This window comes from Vombatus ursinus, unplaced genomic scaffold, assembly GCF_900497805.2.
Source record: "Vombatus ursinus unplaced genomic scaffold, bare-nosed wombat genome assembly UNPS02014830.1, whole genome shotgun sequence".
Lineage (NCBI taxonomy): Eukaryota > Metazoa > Chordata > Mammalia > Diprotodontia > Vombatidae > Vombatus > Vombatus ursinus.
This window is the reverse complement of record NW_020954608.1, coordinates 12872501-12891552: the sequence shown is the minus strand read 5'-3', so window position 1 is coordinate 12891552 and position 19052 is coordinate 12872501. Positions and strand designations below refer to the sequence as shown.

At 35.6% G+C, this 19052-nt stretch overlaps 1 protein-coding gene across 2 annotated transcripts in view; it reads right to left on the bottom strand.

Annotated features, from left to right (window-relative positions):
- ORC5 (origin recognition complex subunit 5) overlaps positions 1 to 19052 on the bottom strand; it is a 95473-nt gene that overhangs the window by 5757 nt on the left and 70664 nt on the right. For both annotated transcript variants that reach the window (XM_027838849.1, XM_027838850.1), the window contains one exon: positions 403 to 515. In XM_027838849.1, coding sequence (XP_027694650.1) covers positions 403 to 515 — 113 coding nt within the window. The remainder of the gene's footprint in view (positions 1 to 402; positions 516 to 19052) is intronic.

Sequence of the window (19052 nt, the reverse complement as noted above, 5' to 3'; positions counted from 1 at the left end):
ACACACACACACACACACACACACACACACACACACACACACACACATTTTAGAGTCACATTTCATTTCCAATTAAACCAGCATTTTCCATCTTGATTGCCCACCTTGTTCATTGGACTTGGCTCTGAATAGCTTAGTTTTTAGCTATTTTCAGAAATCAAACATACTTTCTAAACTTCTAACGGATAAAGATTCATCCCACTGAGGAGAGAAAAGGAAAAAGAATGTGCTATGGGCTCTGAGGGCGTTTTCAAAAGAGCCATGGACTCTCACCTGAGTGGTTCTCCTTCATTCCTGGGGGTCAAACGAACTCTTTTAAATAACAAATGCTATTACTTTTAAAATTGTTACACCACTTACATAACTTACAGACAACTACATTAAAGTCTATTTTGGTCTGACCTTGCAATAGCTCTGACGAAGTCTAAAGACACAGTGCATTTGTACTTTGGTCCATCGAGCTGGTCATCATGGCCAACCAGAGTTAACAGCTGAAGTGTCACAAGAGAGGTAATCTAGAAATGAGGAAGCATAAAAGTTTTAATTGCTTATGCAAAGATGCATTATATCATCATTTCCACTTTTAATCCAATATGATAATTTTAAGGATCCTTTAAAACCGCAAAGGGAATTACAAAGATAATACAATTGCTTTGAAATTTGTATAAGACATACATCCAGACACCTATTTAACTAACATAATAACAAGCATCTTTAAGGGTTTTATCTTTGCAGAACACTCCTTTTCTTTTCCACTGAACGAAATACTTTGTTTCACTAATGACTCAGAAGTACCAGCACTGCCCTTTTAAAATAAGAGGAATCAAAACACTTTCCCAAAACACATAAATGTTTTTTTGAAGTTTCTATCCAAATACAGCAAAAGATCAAAAATCTACACTCCTTGGGAATCAAGCAATGTGTGGTCTTTGAATTTGTCTTCTCTCTCAGATTTCAGGGCTAGAAACAGGCAGGGGAGTGAAAAAAGCACCAATAGCTAACTAGCCTGAATTGTCCCTTTTCCCTGGGTTGGTGTGGCTTGAAAACTGAATGCTACCAATGAGTCAGGAAAATAACCCAAGGCTTGGATTTACCAAAGACAGATTAAGGTTTGTCAAGTCAAAATCGAATAGTATAACAAAATAGCATTCTTCCCACAGGACCATCATCTAAAGGATTAAGGCTCAAAATCCAGGAATGATAGGTGCTCCAAGCACTAAAAGGCTTAACTCAGGCTCATTCTATACTCACACCCAATGTTACCATGCTGTGGACCAGCAGGAGACAGAAAAAGGCAGTGGAAAGAAGTGAGAATGCATAACTTTGATGATCTGCTGTGTGATCTCATCCAGGATTGCCCAATAACAAACAATTCAGCATAAGAAATAACTGGTAAAAATTACATTAGCCTATTCATCTAAATCAGGAACTAATATCGCTCACTTAGGGTCCTAGCATTAACATTTTATAGATGTCCAAGGACAATGAACAGAACAACTTGTCTTAGTTAAAGGAATTTAGGACTTTTAAATAACTTATGAACCCTACTAAGTTCTACTCTGAACTTTCTTTAACTGCTACAAATTTATTTATCTTTTTATTAAATTCATTTCTGAAACAGGGAAATGTGACCTATAATCTACTAAATCAAATCTCTATTCAGCCAATGAAGAAGCATAATAATCTGTTATTACAGCTGCTCTTTCACACCTTAGTGCACCGTTATTGGCTAACTATTCTGCTGGATGTGATTGCTACTGGGCTGGCTCCGTTATATTCAGAGACTACCAAAGAAACAAAGTTCTATCTCCTAGAAAGAATGGGAATGAGGCTCATAAAAGTTTCCAATGAAAACACCTTAAGTTTAGATAGCTCTAGAGTGAGACCTCTATTAAATATAATACATAATTTAAATTGCCTTGTTCCATTATAAATGTTTTGGTATTATGTTAATAATAATATATATCAAACAAAAGGGAAAAACAAAGAATCATTCAGCATTTAGGAGCTATAAAACTTTTATTTTAAAGACAGGCATAAAGTAGTTTTAATTTAATATTCAACACAGTACTCCTTCAAAATTAGTTCTATACGGATGAGACAAAGAAATCATAACTTTCTCCATCAAATTTGGAAGGGACTTTGGATCATCTAGTACATCTTTATTTTAAAGTCAAGGAAATTAAAGCCTAGGAATTAAATAACTTGTCCAAGGTGATGTAACTGATTAGTGACACAGCCAAGACTTTCTACAATCTAGGTCTTCTGATTCTTAACCCAGTGATTATTTCACTATAAACGTTCTTTTTCAGAACAGGCATTTTTACCAACCAGCAACTTTGGATGCAAAAACTAATCATCATCTTAATAGAGCATTTCTAGCTAAGCTCTACTAAACATGAAAAGATTCCTGGAGCCAAGGATTACATCCAGTAAGGGAATCATAAATCCTGACATGGAGGTGGCACCTGAGATGTGCCATAAAGGAAGATGATTTTAAATGCTAGGAGTGGGGTGAGGAGGAATGGGGGAGGGAAAGATGTCTCTCCAAGACCTATTAATAGTGTGAGCAGAGGCACAGCAGTAAGACGAAAGATCAAGAAATAAAAAATGGTGGGGGGCAGGGAAGGGAACAAGCACGCAAGTACTGTGCTAAGTGCTTTACAACAGTCCAGACTGGCTAAAACAAAGAGTGCACAAAGGAGAGTACTACAAAATAATGCTGGAAAAGTAGACTGGAAAAGTAGATTATGGAGGGCCTCGAATGGTGGGGTACGCAGTTTGTATTTTGCTAAGTCGGCAACAGGAGGTCACTGATGAGAAGTAAATTTCATCAGAATAAATACCTAATTATATATAATATATTAGAGTATAACTAATTATGCTTCCCCCCCACAATACATTAAAATACATTTTTTTAAAAAATGCCCTGTTATCATTTTAAGACAAAAAATTTTGAGCTGAGTTTAAGCCACAATAAAAGATCAATACAGAAATCTAAAAATATAAACACAAATATTCAGACTCTTGGCATAGACAGGTTAAGGACTGATTCCTAGGATATCTGTCTTACTCTTGATTAAATACTAAAACATAGTGTTTAACATTTCCAGTAATCTATATCTGTGGAGTATTTTCTGATTCTAACCTCTCACAACAACCCAAATGTTAATACTCTCAGTATTATTTTACTGTGAAGAGAAGATATATATCATTGTATTGTTCCATATCCATAGCATATCATACTTAGTAAATTCTGAAGCAGTTTTTACAATTAGAAATCATATTAGAGAATGTTTACATTAAAATTTCAATAGAAGATTTTGATTTTTATGCTTTAATATCACAACATGAGTCTTGAAACTAAATGCTGAGTGTGAACTTCTAGCTTTTAATAGAGTACATACTAGATAAATCCTCTTTTGGTTTTATTAATTTGTAACAAAGAATTTAACTTAGTTGCCTACACTTGTCTAAAGCCCTCTGCTACTGGTAGTTAAATGCATACAGATGTTACACAGCAATGTAACCAAGGGCAGTTTGAAAACCAGATGTCATTTAGAAAACACATTTCATGCAAAATTACCATCCAGGACTAGTCTCATGGAGTTAAATTCAATGACCCCAGCACAAATTATGTTAACATGAAAAAAAAAAAAGACACTTTCCTGAGAGAGCTAAATTGTTTATATTTTACTCTTTCAGAAATCAGTAAAGACAAAAGAGAAAAAAGCAGTGCCAGGAAGCCAACGCTTGACCAAGATGATTCATATGAACCACAGGTGAAAGCGACTAAACAGAAATATGTGACTGTAGGGCTTAAAAAAAGGAAAGATTTCAAACCGTAAGAAATCTTACAGCATGTAGGAAACAAACCTATGATAAAGTTTATAACTGACTACTTATCAATGAGGTGATTGGATTCATTCTTATCTAGTAATCTGATAGTAAGAGTTTGTTTCCATTTCTTATCATCCTATTCTTGTTTCCATAATTACTTTGCCATGAAAATTATGGAAATTTTGAATATAAATTACTAAGCTACCTTGAATATCCCTGAGTTGAGTCATCTTTACCTTAGAGAGAGGATGGAAGATAAGCAGAAATCTTTACATGTACTATCCTTTAGTTGGGCTACTGCCATAGCAAGGAGTTTCTCATTTGGAAAACAGTGTTTAACTTATATGTGCCTTTATTTCTTGTCATTCATGAGGAAAAATTTCAAGGATCCATGATGTGATCACAGTGAATTGAAGGGAGCTTAGAAATCATCTAGCCTATGGCTCTTGACATTACAGTTGAGAAAATTTAACATTAAGGTAAAACGACTCGCTTAGCATCCAACAACTACACAGTTAATTAAAGGCACAGCCCAGACTAGAACTCAGACTTCCATTATTTTATTAGTAAATTAGCATTTGAGGGAGAATGGACCAAAATCAGTCATTCCACGTGTATTTACTAATTGCCCACAAAGTCCATAGAACTGTAACAGAAAACCTAGGTTCTGATTTTTGGTTTTACCCTAATTGCAAAATTAGGTCAGGTATACTCTATCTCAGAGACTTGCTCAAAATCAACAGGATGGTAGGACCAATCTTTCTGATGAGGAAAGGGGAAGCTGCTCAAACTTTAGTATGGAAGTGAATTTATTGCACTTTCTTGGCATGGTAAGGTGCAATGCAATAGCCATATATACAAAGACGACAAATATGAAAATGGCAACTATTAGAGATGCTATGGAAGGTCAGTCAAGATGAACTATTGGTAGGGCTGCAAATTGGTCCAACTCATCTGGAAAGAAACTTGGAATGATATCTCAGTAATCACTAAACAGTGAACTTCTTTCAATTCAGTGATACTACTACAAGGTATATTCTCCAAAGGGATCAAATAACTCATGTCTACAAAAATGTTTATAGCAGCTCTTTTTGTTGTAGCAAAGGACTGGAAACAAAGCAGGTGTCCAGCAACTGGGGAATGGCAGAACAAACTGGAGTATACAAACATAATGGAATTTCATTCTCTCTATGAAATGATGACTGTGATGGATGCAGAGAAACCTGAAAAGACTTGTATGAACTGATGAAGAATAAAAAGGGGTATAGGCAGGATAGCAATTTACACAAAAACCACAATGTAAAGAGAACAACTCTGGAAGACTACAGAATTATGATCAATGCAGTAACCAGTTGTGATTTCAGAAGACAGATGATGAAGCATGTCACCCATGTCTAGGCAGAGAAGCAATGGACTAGAGTTGCAAAAGAGACAAATATTTTCATATATTGCCAACATGATCATTTGTTTTGCTTTTAACTTTATTTATTTGATCAAAGGGAGGACTACTGAAGGAGAAGGTGGGAGTTAGGTGGTATTGGCAGGTATGCAAAAGAAAGGAGAATTATTAAAATATTACAAATATACAGAATAGGAAAAAGTTCCAAAGGAGACACAAATAAGGCGATTTTGTTACTATAGTGTTAAATTTAACACACACAATTCGATCCTTGTTCTTTGTATATTGAAATGTTCATGTTTGCTGATGACAAATAAACGAAAAAGAAAAAGGTAATATATGGTTTTTGTACAGTCTAATATACTACTGGGGCAGTTAGGCGGCACAGTGGACAGAGTGTTGGGCCTGGAGTCAGGAAGACCTGCGTGAGTTCAAATCTAGCCTCAGGCAATTATTAACTAGGCAAGACCCTAGGCAAGTCAGTTAACCCTGTTGGCCTCAGTTTCCTCATCTGTAAAATGAGCTGGAGAAGGAAATGGCAAACTACTCCAAAATCTTTGCCACGAAAACCCCAAATGGGGTCAAAACAGTGAAATGACTGAATAAGAACAGTATACCAATATGTCTTTTGAGACTACTCTCCTTTTCGAATCTAATTGTTATTGTAACTTCTGACTCTTGGTAACAAATTTAACACATCCCCTTCCCTTTTAAAGAACTTAAATAGTTTTAAAATCTTTGTACCTAATGTGATCTCCTTCCCTCGGTTCCCAGATTTATAACATAATATGATCAACAACTGGATTGAGGCTACTCAATTACTCAAAGCCAAGAATATTTATTGATAAGTTGATGAATTATTTTCCTTTAGAATGACTACTAGAAGCTAATTCTTTGTTTGCTTAATCAATTAATATTTATTAAGCAACTATTATGTGCTAGGCACCATGTTAGGAGCTGGATACAGAAATAAAAACAAGAGTCCCTGTTCTCCAGGAGCTTAAATTCAAAATAAACATTATGTACATTTTGGACAACTATCATTGCCTTAAAAGTACCATGTGAGATTGGATTCCTGTTAGAGAATTTAAGAGGACAGATACTTGTAAAATACAAACATTGTTTTTTCCTTGTGACAAGTAGTAGTAACTAATGAATAAAAGGGAATTTAGCTGAAACTCTGGGCTCTCACTTTTACAGCATTTGGCCAAAGGCATAGAGATATGGCAGGGCAAAAACTAGGTATATGTGAGCTTTAAAATTAGTTCAAATGGCAAAACAGATCAAAACAAGAATTTGTGAATGTGAAAACTGAAAAGAATAATCAGAATCTATCCATCACCATTATATCATTTTTAACTGAGGTGTCTGATCTTTAGATCTTTTCTGGAATAGTTCTAGAGTAAACATTAATTAAAATTGGCCCTAAAAATGTCTAGTATGGTTGCAGTTTGTGACGAAAAATTAAAGTGTGTGTGTAAGGACCTCTAGCTCAATGCCTCTAGATTTCCCTGCCTGGTAAATTTGTATCTGCCTTGGATTATGATAGTGGAAACAGAATGTATAAGTTGCTATAATGCTCTGAGTTTAAGAAAGGTGAGATTGACCAGATGGGTCCACAGGTACTTTCATTATTTTAATTATCTTATACCACCTGGAAAAAAACCCAAAACTAGTCTATCTAGCCAGCTTGTCAGACAAATATTTTAATTAAAGTTTCAGCCAAGAGAATTCTTAATATGGTGGAGGGACACTAATGGGATTTTCTTCTGGGAGTTTTTATTTTAAAAGCATTAAGAAAAAATGCTCTTTGAGAAAACGCTCTTTGAGAAATGAACAATCAATTAATCCACTGAGATGACACAGAAATAAAGCATTCTCTGGTATTTATCTAGAGAAAGAATCTAATCCTAACTATTCTATATCACGTGAGAGACCAGCTTTGATAGATGGTTTTTAGGAAAATGTGCAAAAGGTTAGAACAGAACCAGAACCATGGAGAACATCTATCAATTAATCGACAAGAATTTATTAATTGGTATCTATGTGTCAAACATTGTCTTAGCTTCTGAGCATAACAAGACAAAAAACAAACAATCTTGCCCTCAAAAAAGGTTATATTCCACTGGGGGAGCATGTGCGCGTGCGCGTGCGTGTGTGTGTGTGTGTGTGTGTGTGTGTGTGTGTGTGTGTGTGTGTGTGTGTGTGTGTGTGTGTAGCTTCACCTGAGTTTTGAAAGAAAGGCTATTGTAAGAGACAGGGATGAGGAAGAAGTACAGTACAGATGTGGAGGCTAGCCACTTGAAAGGCATGGAAATGGGATACAGAATATATTGTGCAGGAGAACAATCATGTATAATGAGCCTGAAAGACTGATTAAAATAGGGGATTAAATAAAAACATTTACTAAGTACTTACTATGTGCTAAGCACTGTACTAAATGCTAGGGATAAAAAGACAAGCAAGTAAGATAGCCTATACCCTCAAAGGCCTTACTTTCTTCTTAAAAAATTATTCTAAATTTAATGAAAACAAAAGGTGTATTTCCATAGAAAACAGAATAAAAAAAGATTATACATAAAAACACAGATATCTATTGCACAGAGCTCCTTTTTTAAAAATATGAAACAAACATGTTACATTCAAAGCTTTGCGGCTCATCTGTTTCCTTTTGACCTTCCTTCAGTGCATTTTAAAAATGCTTTAAGGACCCTCTTTTCTTCCGTGCCAATTTTATTCCTAGCTTCTCTACTTACTTTCACCCAAATCTTTTCCTTTATGTATAAAAAAGAAAAATTCAATCTTTATAACAAATAAGCACAGTCAAGGAAAACAAATCTACACATTTATCATGTCTAAAAATGTCTTAATCTTTGCCAGGAGGAGGGTAAGCATGTTTTCCTATCAGTTCTCTGGTCTTAGTCACTACACTCATCAGAGTTCTTAAGTCTTTCACACTGTTTTCCTTTATAATGCTGTTACCGTATAAATTGTTCTCCTGATTTTTCAGTTTGCATTAGTTCATGCATCAAAATCCAGTGGCAAGACAAAGTCAAAACAACTGGTGATGGCTCAGGATGCTGTGGATGACCTTGGCATCTTTGCTATCTAACCAAACTTTCAGTGCTCCACAGTGCCTGCTTCAGCCCCCTGCATGGCCACTGAAACAAACTGCTCTCATCAGCCCATTCCGCCATGAAAGTCTTCACATGCTTGGGGTAGACACCCACTAACTAACCAAAGGGTTTGAGTCCCTGGGGTTACCCTCACCCTGGTTTAGCCCTTCCGCTGAAATGGTTTATTAGGGTGTGGCTGGTGCACATGTTACAGTTTCTTGGAGGTATAGATGAAAGTTGGTTGGATCAGGTGGATGCCAAAGTGGAAAGCAGCCCTCACATCAGATGTACTGCCTACCAAACTGAAGATCTACAGAGCCATTGTACTGACCTCATTGCTGTATGCTTGTGAAACCTGGACAGTATACCAGGGCCATGCCAAGAAACTGAATTGCTTCCATTTGAATTGTCTTAGGAAGATGCTGAAGATCACCTGGCATGATAAAGTACCAGACATTGTCCTTTCTTGCTAAACTGCCAAGCACTCAACCTCTACTGCAGAGACTGCAACTCTGATGGTCTGGTCGTGTTGTTCGAATGCCAAACAAATGTTTGCCTAAAAGACTATTTTATGGAGAATGCATATGAGGAAAGTGCTCACATGGTGGTCAGAAAAATGCGATACAAGGACACTCTCAAGGTGTCTCTGAAGAATTCTGGAATTGACTGCATGACATGGTAGATGCTGGCAAAGGACCATCCAACATGGCGTGCACACATCAAAGAAGGTGCTGTGCTCTATGAGCAAAGCAGAATTGCAGTAGCTCAAAAGAAAGGCGAGATGCACAAATTTAGACATTTCCATTCCAAATGTTCACATGGACTATTTGTGCCCAACCTGTGGTAGATAGATCTGAGCCTGTATTGATCAGTCATAGTAGGCCACACTGTACCTTGACTCCAACACAGTGATGTCATTTTGTTTTTTTTCAGGAATGAAAGATGACAACCAATGAACCAACCAACCTGCCAACCAGTTCATGCAAGACTTGCCAGTTTTCTCTGAAATCGTCCTTTTTGCCATGCAATAATATTCAATGATTCATATACCATAATTTGCCTAGCCATTCTTAATTGATGGTCATTCTCTTTATTTCCAATCTTTTGTTACAACAAAAAGTGCTGCTACAAATTTTTTTGTGCACAACGATCTTTTTCCTTTTTTTTTTTTTTTTAAATCTCTTTGGAGTTTCTCTGGGTCAAAATGTGTGCAATTTAATGACTTTGGGGTCACAGTTCCAAACTGCTTACCGAACCAATTTGTTGTTAAACCAACAATGCATTAATTTGCCTGACTTTTCACAGCCCTTTCAACAATTGTTATTTTCCTTTTTTGTCATCTTTGCCAATCTAACAGCTGTGAGATGAAACCTGAGTTATTTTACAGTGCATCTCTTTAATTACTAATCATCTTGAGCATTTATCTTCGACTATTTTACAAATTTACATTTTCCTTAACATAACGGGGAAAAGACAATAAATAAAGGGATGCTAGAAAGGGTGTCTGTAGGAGGGAGTGATGCATGGTTTGGAAATTGTCAGAAACTGGCGTGGAGGAATGCATCCAGGCAAGAGAATCTTGTGTTTCAGAGTTCATGATTCCAGTTAAAGAGTCCAGGATGCAATGGAATGGGGTTTTAGGAAGATGGCCACAGGGAAGTTGGTATGATTTGGAAATGACTAGAGCACTGACATCGACCTGTGCTTTAGGAAAACTGCTTTTTCAATTGTTTGGAAGATCAGGTGGAGAGGGGAAAATCTGAAGGCAGGGAGACCAATATGGAGGCTACTGCAATAGTCTAGGCAATAAGAGATGGAAGACTTGAACGAACATGCTAGTCACATGAACAGAGATAAAGGAGAGAGATGAGAAGTCTTGTAGAGGTAGAAATGACTAGATTTGGCAACTAATTAATCTCTTTCATAGTTGAGGAAAATGCTCTAAGAAGCTCAAAGTAGTGAATAGATTTGCCCTGCAGGGTAATGTCCTGTGCCTCTTCTCCCCTTCTTAGCTAAACTACTGAAAACAAAGGCATGTATACTTAGTACCTCTCCAATTCCTCTCATCTCACTCTTTTAAACCCTTTGCAACCTGACTTATGACCTCACGATTCAAGGGAAACTGCTTTCTCCAAAGTCACCAGTGATATCTTAATTGCCAAATCTTCCACTTACGTTGTTATTGAGTGGTTTCAGTCACCTCTGACTCTTTGTGACCCCAGTTTGAGGTTTTCTTGGCAAAGATACTGGAATGGTTTGCCATTTCCTTCTCCAGTTCATTTTACAAATGAGGAAACTGAGGCAAACCGGGTTAAGTGACTTGCCCAGGGTCACACAGCTAATAAATTTCTGAGGTATGAGGTCAGATTTAAAGTCGGGGAGATGAGTCTTCCTAGCTCCAAGCCCAGTGTTCTATCCACTGTGTCACCTAGCTGTCCCAATATTTCACTGCAATGGTGCTTTCAGGTTCACCTTTGTCTCTACCTCAGCTGTTCTTCGTTGTACCCCAGGCTCTTAGTTGTAAGAAAGTTTGAGAAGCAGTGGGGAGCCTTTTGAAGGAAAGAAAAGACCTTCCAGAAGAAGAAAAAAAGAAATTAAGAGAACCACTGAAACATTATGTATATAATCATGTGATATGGAGAAAAATAATACGGTTTCTCATGTACAATCCTCTTTTGGGGTTCTAGTTTATATAAAAGTGCTTTTTTTGGTGTCTGTTAAGATTAGAACAAAAAAAAAAGATTTGGGGAAAAAAGGGTTCCCAGGATGGAGGGGGTGATAGAGACTTCCCAGAAAGACACGATCCTCCACGAGTAGGAGCTAAGCAGCTGAACGGTCTCTTTTCCTTACCCTATTCATAGGCAGAGCCATTTCTGAGCACTGGTCATTGAGAGGCTCAACAGCTATGCTGCTGCCCTCTCTCCCCGGCTGGAAGATAGGTCACCACTGATGATGCAGTTGGTTCCAGAGCTAAAGCCTGGGCCAGGGTCTGTCAGCCACAGCCTTACCTTCTCTCCCCTTTTGCCTAGTGGAACCCTGCAAGCTGAAGACAGAGAGGTACAGCAACAAGGACCTCAATGAAAGACTGCCCCAACTCCTGCCATCTTTTCATTAGTTCTGTTCTTCAATCAGATTCTACCACTTCCTTCTTCACAAGAATTCAAATGCTGTCATCAATCCTTTTTCAGCCCTGGTGCAAATTTCAGCCCTAGAACAAAGTCCCATACCCCTACCCTAGTTTCTGGCTCTGGGTTGGAGTGGGGAAAAGGCAAGGAGGGCAATGCTACAGAAAGTTTGATATGAGACCCAATTAAATAATATTATCCAGGGTATTTATAGATGAAAACTGGAAGGGAAACAGAAAGTACCACAAAATGGAAATAGCTTTGTCAGAGTTTCTATAGTGATCTATTCTCATCTTCAAAGAGAATGGTGTCACCACACTTGGAATCAAACATGAGGAAATGGAAATGGCACTTAAGAAGATAAAATTGTGAAGAGAGGCTGGATTAGACTAAATGCATACAAAAGAAATCTGCATTTTATGTATTTCATGGTACAATTTTGAAAGAACTGTGGAAAAAAAATCACAGATGATATATTACCAAAAATATATAATTGAGGGAAAAAACCTAGCAAATACTGACTCATGTGCCTGCTTTCTTATTCCTATAGTTTCTTTGTAAGAATGTTTTGTGCACATATTTAGGGGTTGCTTGAGGAACGCATAAGCTAACTGATAGGCTTTTGCAGACAACTTTACAGTCACACTGAATAAATATGAAGAGAATAAAAGATTCTGTTGTAAGTTAAAAAAAATTGACTTGGTGGAGCAACATGCAACCTCTAAGTTGACTGTCCAACAAGGTGTTTACCATGCATATATTAAGTTTATACAAAAGGTCTAGTTATATGCAACCAGTCAATGGTTTTCTATTATCAATATACAGCAATATATACCAAAGAGTGTAAGTAGGTTGCTTTGCTGTATATTGATAATAGAACAAAAATAAAACAAACATAATTTTAGTATAACATTTATCACATTAAGCAATGTACACTTATACTGGCCTTGAAGAAAAATTGTTTCACAAAGTTTATTATAATACTGTTAGTAGACATATAGGGGAAAAAAAAGCATGTATTGCCAAAGAAATATGTCCCCTCCACCCCCCAAAAAAGATTGCTTTATAGATTTGTTAACATTAAATCTCTAACAAAATTATTCTGTCTATGATGAAAAATTAAAAAAAAAAAACAAATGACACAAGCTTAAAGATCAATCATTCTTCCTAACTCCCTAATCTTTAACCCTCCTATCCATAATATTTCCAATTCTACATTCAAGGCACCTTCTGCTGTTTACTTACTCCATCTCAATCCTCTCAATTCAATAGTGAATTAGAACTCTACTCAAAGTTGACTTTGTATACTATTGTCAGCAATTTTCTTTACATTCACACTACAATTTTAACTTAAACAGAAGAATGTTGTAACATGTTGCAATTATGGAATTTGTCACTAGGACAATGTATTTATGTGGCATTTAAAAAACATTTTTGAGCATTAGAAGGGAACCTCAGTAACTATCTAGTTTAACCTATACTTCAGTCTATAGCTTCGTTTTTTCTTATATATGAATATATGTGTGTATATATCTGTTATATATCACACACACACAAAATTTTTTTTACACCTACTCACTAAACACAAAAATTCAAAGTTCACAGAAAAAAATTCTAGGTAACTCAGAATTTAACTTATACACTCAATACCTACCAGGAACTTTGAAGAATTTCTGTGGCTATAGTGCACATTAAATGAAAGGGATATTACTGTGTAATTGTTCTTGATTTAAAATATTTTAGCATATGAATATTAGCTATTTTAGTGTATGACTGAACCTAAACTAGGTTGTCTTCCAAATCAAGTGGCCTTGAACAAAATCAATGCAGCTAGCATAAGGAGGAAAATTACTGATTGGGGGAAAAAAATCTTTGTATCAAGTCTTTGAAAAGGGTAAACTATCCAAGGCAAATATTTAAACAAAAGCCATTCCTCAATACATTAAGTGGTCAAAGGATATGAACAAATAATTCTCGAAATTATGGAAAGAAATGGAAAATATTAATAGCCTTAGGAAAGACTGCTCCAAATGACTAACAAGCCTCTGAAGTTTTATCACAGAGCCAAAAAACTGACAAAGATATCAAAAGTATTAATCAACAGTTGATGGTGCCATGAATTGATCCATTCTGGGAAGCAATCTAGAATTGTGCTTAAAAAGTAACTAAGATGACCTTTGTCCAAAGTACCCTTTAACCCAAAGATTCCACTTACGGCTACTATACTTCAAGGAGGTCAAAAATAGGAAGGGCCCGTGGAAGCCCTTATGAATGAATATGAATGGAAGCACGTTTTGAAGTACCAAAGAACTGGAAATCATGTAGGAGTTCATCAACGTGGGAATGACCAAACTGCATATTATGTAAAGACATGTTACTATGCAATAAGAAATGTTAAAGAAGAAGACTTATGAGAAGTATGGGAAAAATTATATGAATGGATATAGTCTGAAGTAAGAAGAAGGAAAACAATATATTCAAGAACAACAACAATGTAAATGGCTTGGCTCTGGAGGAGATATGCAAAAATGAATCATTCCTTTTAGTCACTGCAAAAGTGAATAGCTATGAGTATGGAATATTGTACCTGCTGCGAGATTCACTTGATATGGTGGTTGGTTTTGCAGAACTGTTTTTTTTTTCCTTTTTCACTGGGTAGTGGAAAAATGATATATTTAGAAATGAATACGATGTAAAATCAAAAGCATCAATAAAACAAAAAAAATCAGGTGAACATGTTCATTTTTATCTTAAAATCACAGCTTAAGATAGCTATGTCTTCTTTCATTCTTTTCCCTATTGCTTTTTTGCTATGAAAATTTTCTCCCATCTTTATTAATTTTTCTCTACCCCTTTCAAATTAAATCCTTTAATTAAAGTCAACAATGCAGGAATAAAATTTGCTTCTTACCTACTTCACAGTGATATTTTGAATATCTGTATTTTTGATTTTTAAATTAAAAAAATTTTTTTTTAAAAATTTTTAGGCAAGTGGGGTTAAGTGACTTGCCCAGGGTCACACAGCTAGTAAGTGTCAAGTGTTTGGTCTGAGGTCTGAGTACTCCTGACTCCAGGGACGGTGCTCTATCCACTGTACCACCTACCTGCCGTAGATCTGTATTTTTGAATGTCTTAAGTTTACTTGGGGAAAAAAGGCACCAATGTTATAATAGTGATAAAATATTAATACATACCATACGTAAATATGTATTCTGAATTTTTTTTGAGCTTTCCTCCTTTAAGTTTGGCCTTTGTTTAATGCCATATGACTTTAAATTATGCCAGAACATAATAACCAATGATAAGAAATTATAATCATTTCATTTAGTCATTTAATTATTTTAAAATAAGTCTACTGTTAAACGAATAAGCATAAAAACACTCAGTATTTAGAAAAAAAATGTTATTCTTTAAACACAACAGGCATTTTGATTTGGTTTCTATGATCTTGCTTTAAATGAAAAAGGTAAAATTCACCTAGTTAGGGACTACAGAAAATTTAGATTATTGAATTATCTTTTTTTAATCTGAGGGTAAAATTTTATTTTAATAAGAATCTGGTTCACAAATTCCAGTATCACTAGGGATTTGGAAAATGAATATGATGACTGCTTCACAGTTGCTGAATAACATTTCCTAAATAAGCACTGCCTATTGTACTTATGATAGCAAACATTTAAAGCATATTTAAAATACCTGATACACTATTGAGTCCACTGAATGATGAGGTTAGAAACCAATGAGTAAACTAAAATAATGAAATGTGAGCATCACTTTTATTTCTAAGATAATTTTGAACACTACTCCAAAGTCACCTTTTGTACTTAAACAGTGGAATAAACTAAACATGAACAAGATCACTTGATTTTTTTTTATTTCATTGATGTCTTTTTTGTTCTCTATTTTGATTCTGTTTCTCTTTTTTCTTCTTTTTTAAGCAATTGGGGTTAAGTGACTTGCCCAGGGTCACACAGCTAGCAAGTGTCAAGTGTTTGGTCTGAGGTCGGATTTGAACTCAGGTCCTCCTGACTTTAAGGCCGGTGCTCTATGCACTGCGCCACCTAACTGCCCCAAAGGTGTCTGATTTTTTCTATTTTGTTTTTGCTAGGCAATAGGGTTCAGTAATTTGCCCGGGGTCACACAGCTAGTAAGTGTCACGTGTCTGAGGCTGGAGTTGAACTCACGTCCTCCTGACTCCAGAGCTAGTGATTTATCCACTGAGCCACCTAACTGCCCCTGATTCTGTTTCTCAAACAGAAATTTTTATTCGATTTCATGTGTTAAAACTGATTTTTTAAAAGCCATTTTTGGCTTATGTAGCATCTGAACTCCATAAAGTTGAGGTCAAAAATGTTTATTATAGGATCAAATGTTTATTATTATTATAGAAAAGTTTGATGAGCTATCTCATGAGGACTGTAGCTTAGAAATTAAAATTCAATTAAAATGCCAGTTTAACATAGCTAACTTTAGCATCTATCTCAAAGAGTTTTATAAATCAATTTTATAACTAAGATATTAATTACTGAAGTTGACATAATACCGTATTAATCAAATTACAAATAATTTCATAAAACCAACATGTAACAGCTAATACTTGGTCAATTTATTGCTATCTTCCCTCCAATATCTTCCCTGGCAATTTTTCTGTAGTGAAAATTGCATTTTTACTTCATAGATGCATTCTTTTCACTGGACTTTTCCTTGGTGGAATTTAATTCCTGTCTAGTGCAAGGCAGGAAAATGGCTTATTCACAAAGGAAAGGGGGATTACGTCAATTAGGAAAGCATTTTTTCCCCAGTTAAGTATGAGTCCCTGGGCATGTCACTTAACCTTTCAATGTTCTAGGCAACTAAGAATGTAAGTTGCAGAGCAGGTACCAATCTCCTCTGGTAGAGCATTTCCTCATCCAAGAGTTTCCTAGATCAAGGCTTCTTAAATTTTTTCCACTTGTGACCCCTTCAGTGCTTCTTAAACTGTAGGTTGTGACCCCATATGAGGTCATCATACCACTGAAATCATAGACCCATTTTCTTTACTAATTTACAGCTCAAGATTTTTCAGTTTTATAAACATAATAAAATGAACATGTATGGGATTCAGTCATCAATAACTAATGAGAATAAATTGTTAGTACTCTCTTAAGTTACTGTGTATATATTTTGTATTTACTCATATGTGTACATATAAGCAAATAAACTATTAGAATAAATTTAATGCCACAATTTAAAATGAGCAATAAAAAGAATGACCAAAATTGTAGAAACAATAAATATATTTTTCTAACCACTTTTTTGAAGAATTTCAAGTGTCCATTTATTCAAAAGTGAATAATCAATAACATGCTGGACCAAAGAAAATGAACTTCAGGTACACCATATTTATTGCATTAAAAATAAAGAACTGTGGTTAGTCTACTATGACTTATTCTTAATGAATCCATGCTGTCTTGTGAAGGTTGCCTGGGAACCAGAAAGGAAAATCTCTCCAGGTATATATCTAGCAGGTTAGGATGAGATTGTAAAATATAAAGAAAGAGTGGAGGAAATGTAGGAAATTTATCTGTGCAAAGATCTAAGGTCCCATACACAAAGCAAAAGTTCGGAAAACCAAATTTTAGAGAGATGAGGCACTATGTGGTTGTTAGTCCAATTCAATAAATATTAAGCACTTAAGGCATTGTTATATACTGAATTACAAAGTTTAAATAAGTCACAGCCTGTGACTTTATGGAACTTACAGTTTAGTAATGGGCATATGGCATGTACAACTATAGTTTAAAATAAATGGAAAGTTCATTAGAAAAGTAAAAGGCACAAGGGAAAGAGGCACATCAACGAAGTCTTCTAGTAGAAAAAAGCATTTAAAATGTCTTTAAAAGACATGCAGCAACTCCTTGGAGGGAGGAAGGACGAGCATTCTTTGCAAAAAGGAATACTTCAAAGGTTTAAGAGGAGGAAACGTAGATGTCTACAGTTGTAGTCCAGTTTAGATGAATTGTAGACTACATACTGATTAGTAACGTGAGAATGCCACAGAGGAAGCGTGGTCCCAGAGTGTAGAAGGCCTTGAATGCCAGGAAAAGGACCTTAAAATTTATTGTGGGTGACAGGAAACCACTGGAGCATGTGGAGCAGTGATATGAATATAATATTCCAAAAAGATAAAAAGCCAGAAAAAATGGACATTTAAGAGAATAAAGGATTTTCAAGCATTCTTGATACAAAGACCAAAGCTACATAGAATCTCTGAAATGCAAACAAGAAGATAAGAGAAACCTAGAAAGGTTTGGGTAACTGGAACAGTCCCAAATGACAATCTAATGCTTAGATTCTAATAGGCAGAAAAGAGACAATTGTCTCTTCAGAATTCCACAGTCTTCAATTATTATTGTGGGAGTAAAGAAATACAAGCACAGAGCCCAGTTTGGTTTTAAGATAATAAAAAGGAGTACATTAGAGAAGAAACAAAGGGGGTAGATTTGACTACTTCTTACAAGTGCACCTGAAGAGTATTTTAAAAATGAAGGGGAGGGTGGGGGGAAATAGGTTCATAAACCTCACTGACTGGAGTCTGGACTGGACAAAGGATGGGTACCCCCACCCCCCAGACATGCACACACACAAAGAGAAAGGCTGGGACAAGAAGAGGAGATAGTAAAATTGGGGAGGGAAAAGTCACAAGCAAAACAAACTTCATATTCAGAGGGCAGATATAAAAAAGAAAGAAAGTTTAAAAGCAGGCTCTTGGCTGGGTAAAGAGGATAGCATCTTTCATAAATAATTAGTGATTATACTATTCTTGCTGTTTTGCCACTTTGTTTTTCTTTGTAATGAGTGGGGCAGGGGCACAAGGAGAGAAAAAAAGGCAAAAAAGATGCAGAGATAAAAAACCCACAGTAATCATATAAGTTCATGTGAACAAGATGAATTCACTCATAAAAGAGGAATGGCAGAAGGAATTAGAAAGCAGAATCCAACAATATGCTACTTACAAGGAAATACATTTGAAACCACAAGATCACTGACTTAAAAATGGAGGTATGGAGCAGAAATTAATATGTTTCAGTTAAATCCAAAAAAGCAGAGAGATGGCAAGCTCTCTGCTGATTATTGAATGGAAATCAAAGGGAGTACACATAGTTTTTAATTTAGTATGGAAACAATTGGGAACCTTAATATACCCGTTTTAGATCTAGATAAATCTAACAAAAAGATAAACCATAAAGATGTTAAGGATCTAAAAATAATTAGATATAATTGATCTCTGATAATTACTGAATGGAAACCACAGGGAATACACATTTTTAAAATTTTGCACAGAACTGATACAAAAACTGACCATGTGTTGGGGCATATAAATAAAACCTCAAAAACACGCAGAAGAGCAGAAATGATACATATATCTTTTACAATAAAAATTATAACCAATAAGGGGATGTTGAAGAAAACATTCAAATTTAAATGGATGTTAAAGAATATAGGCCAAAGAGGAAATCACAGAAACAACAGAGAATTTCATTCAAGAAAATGATGCCAATAAGCTAACATAACAAAACTTCTGAGATGTAA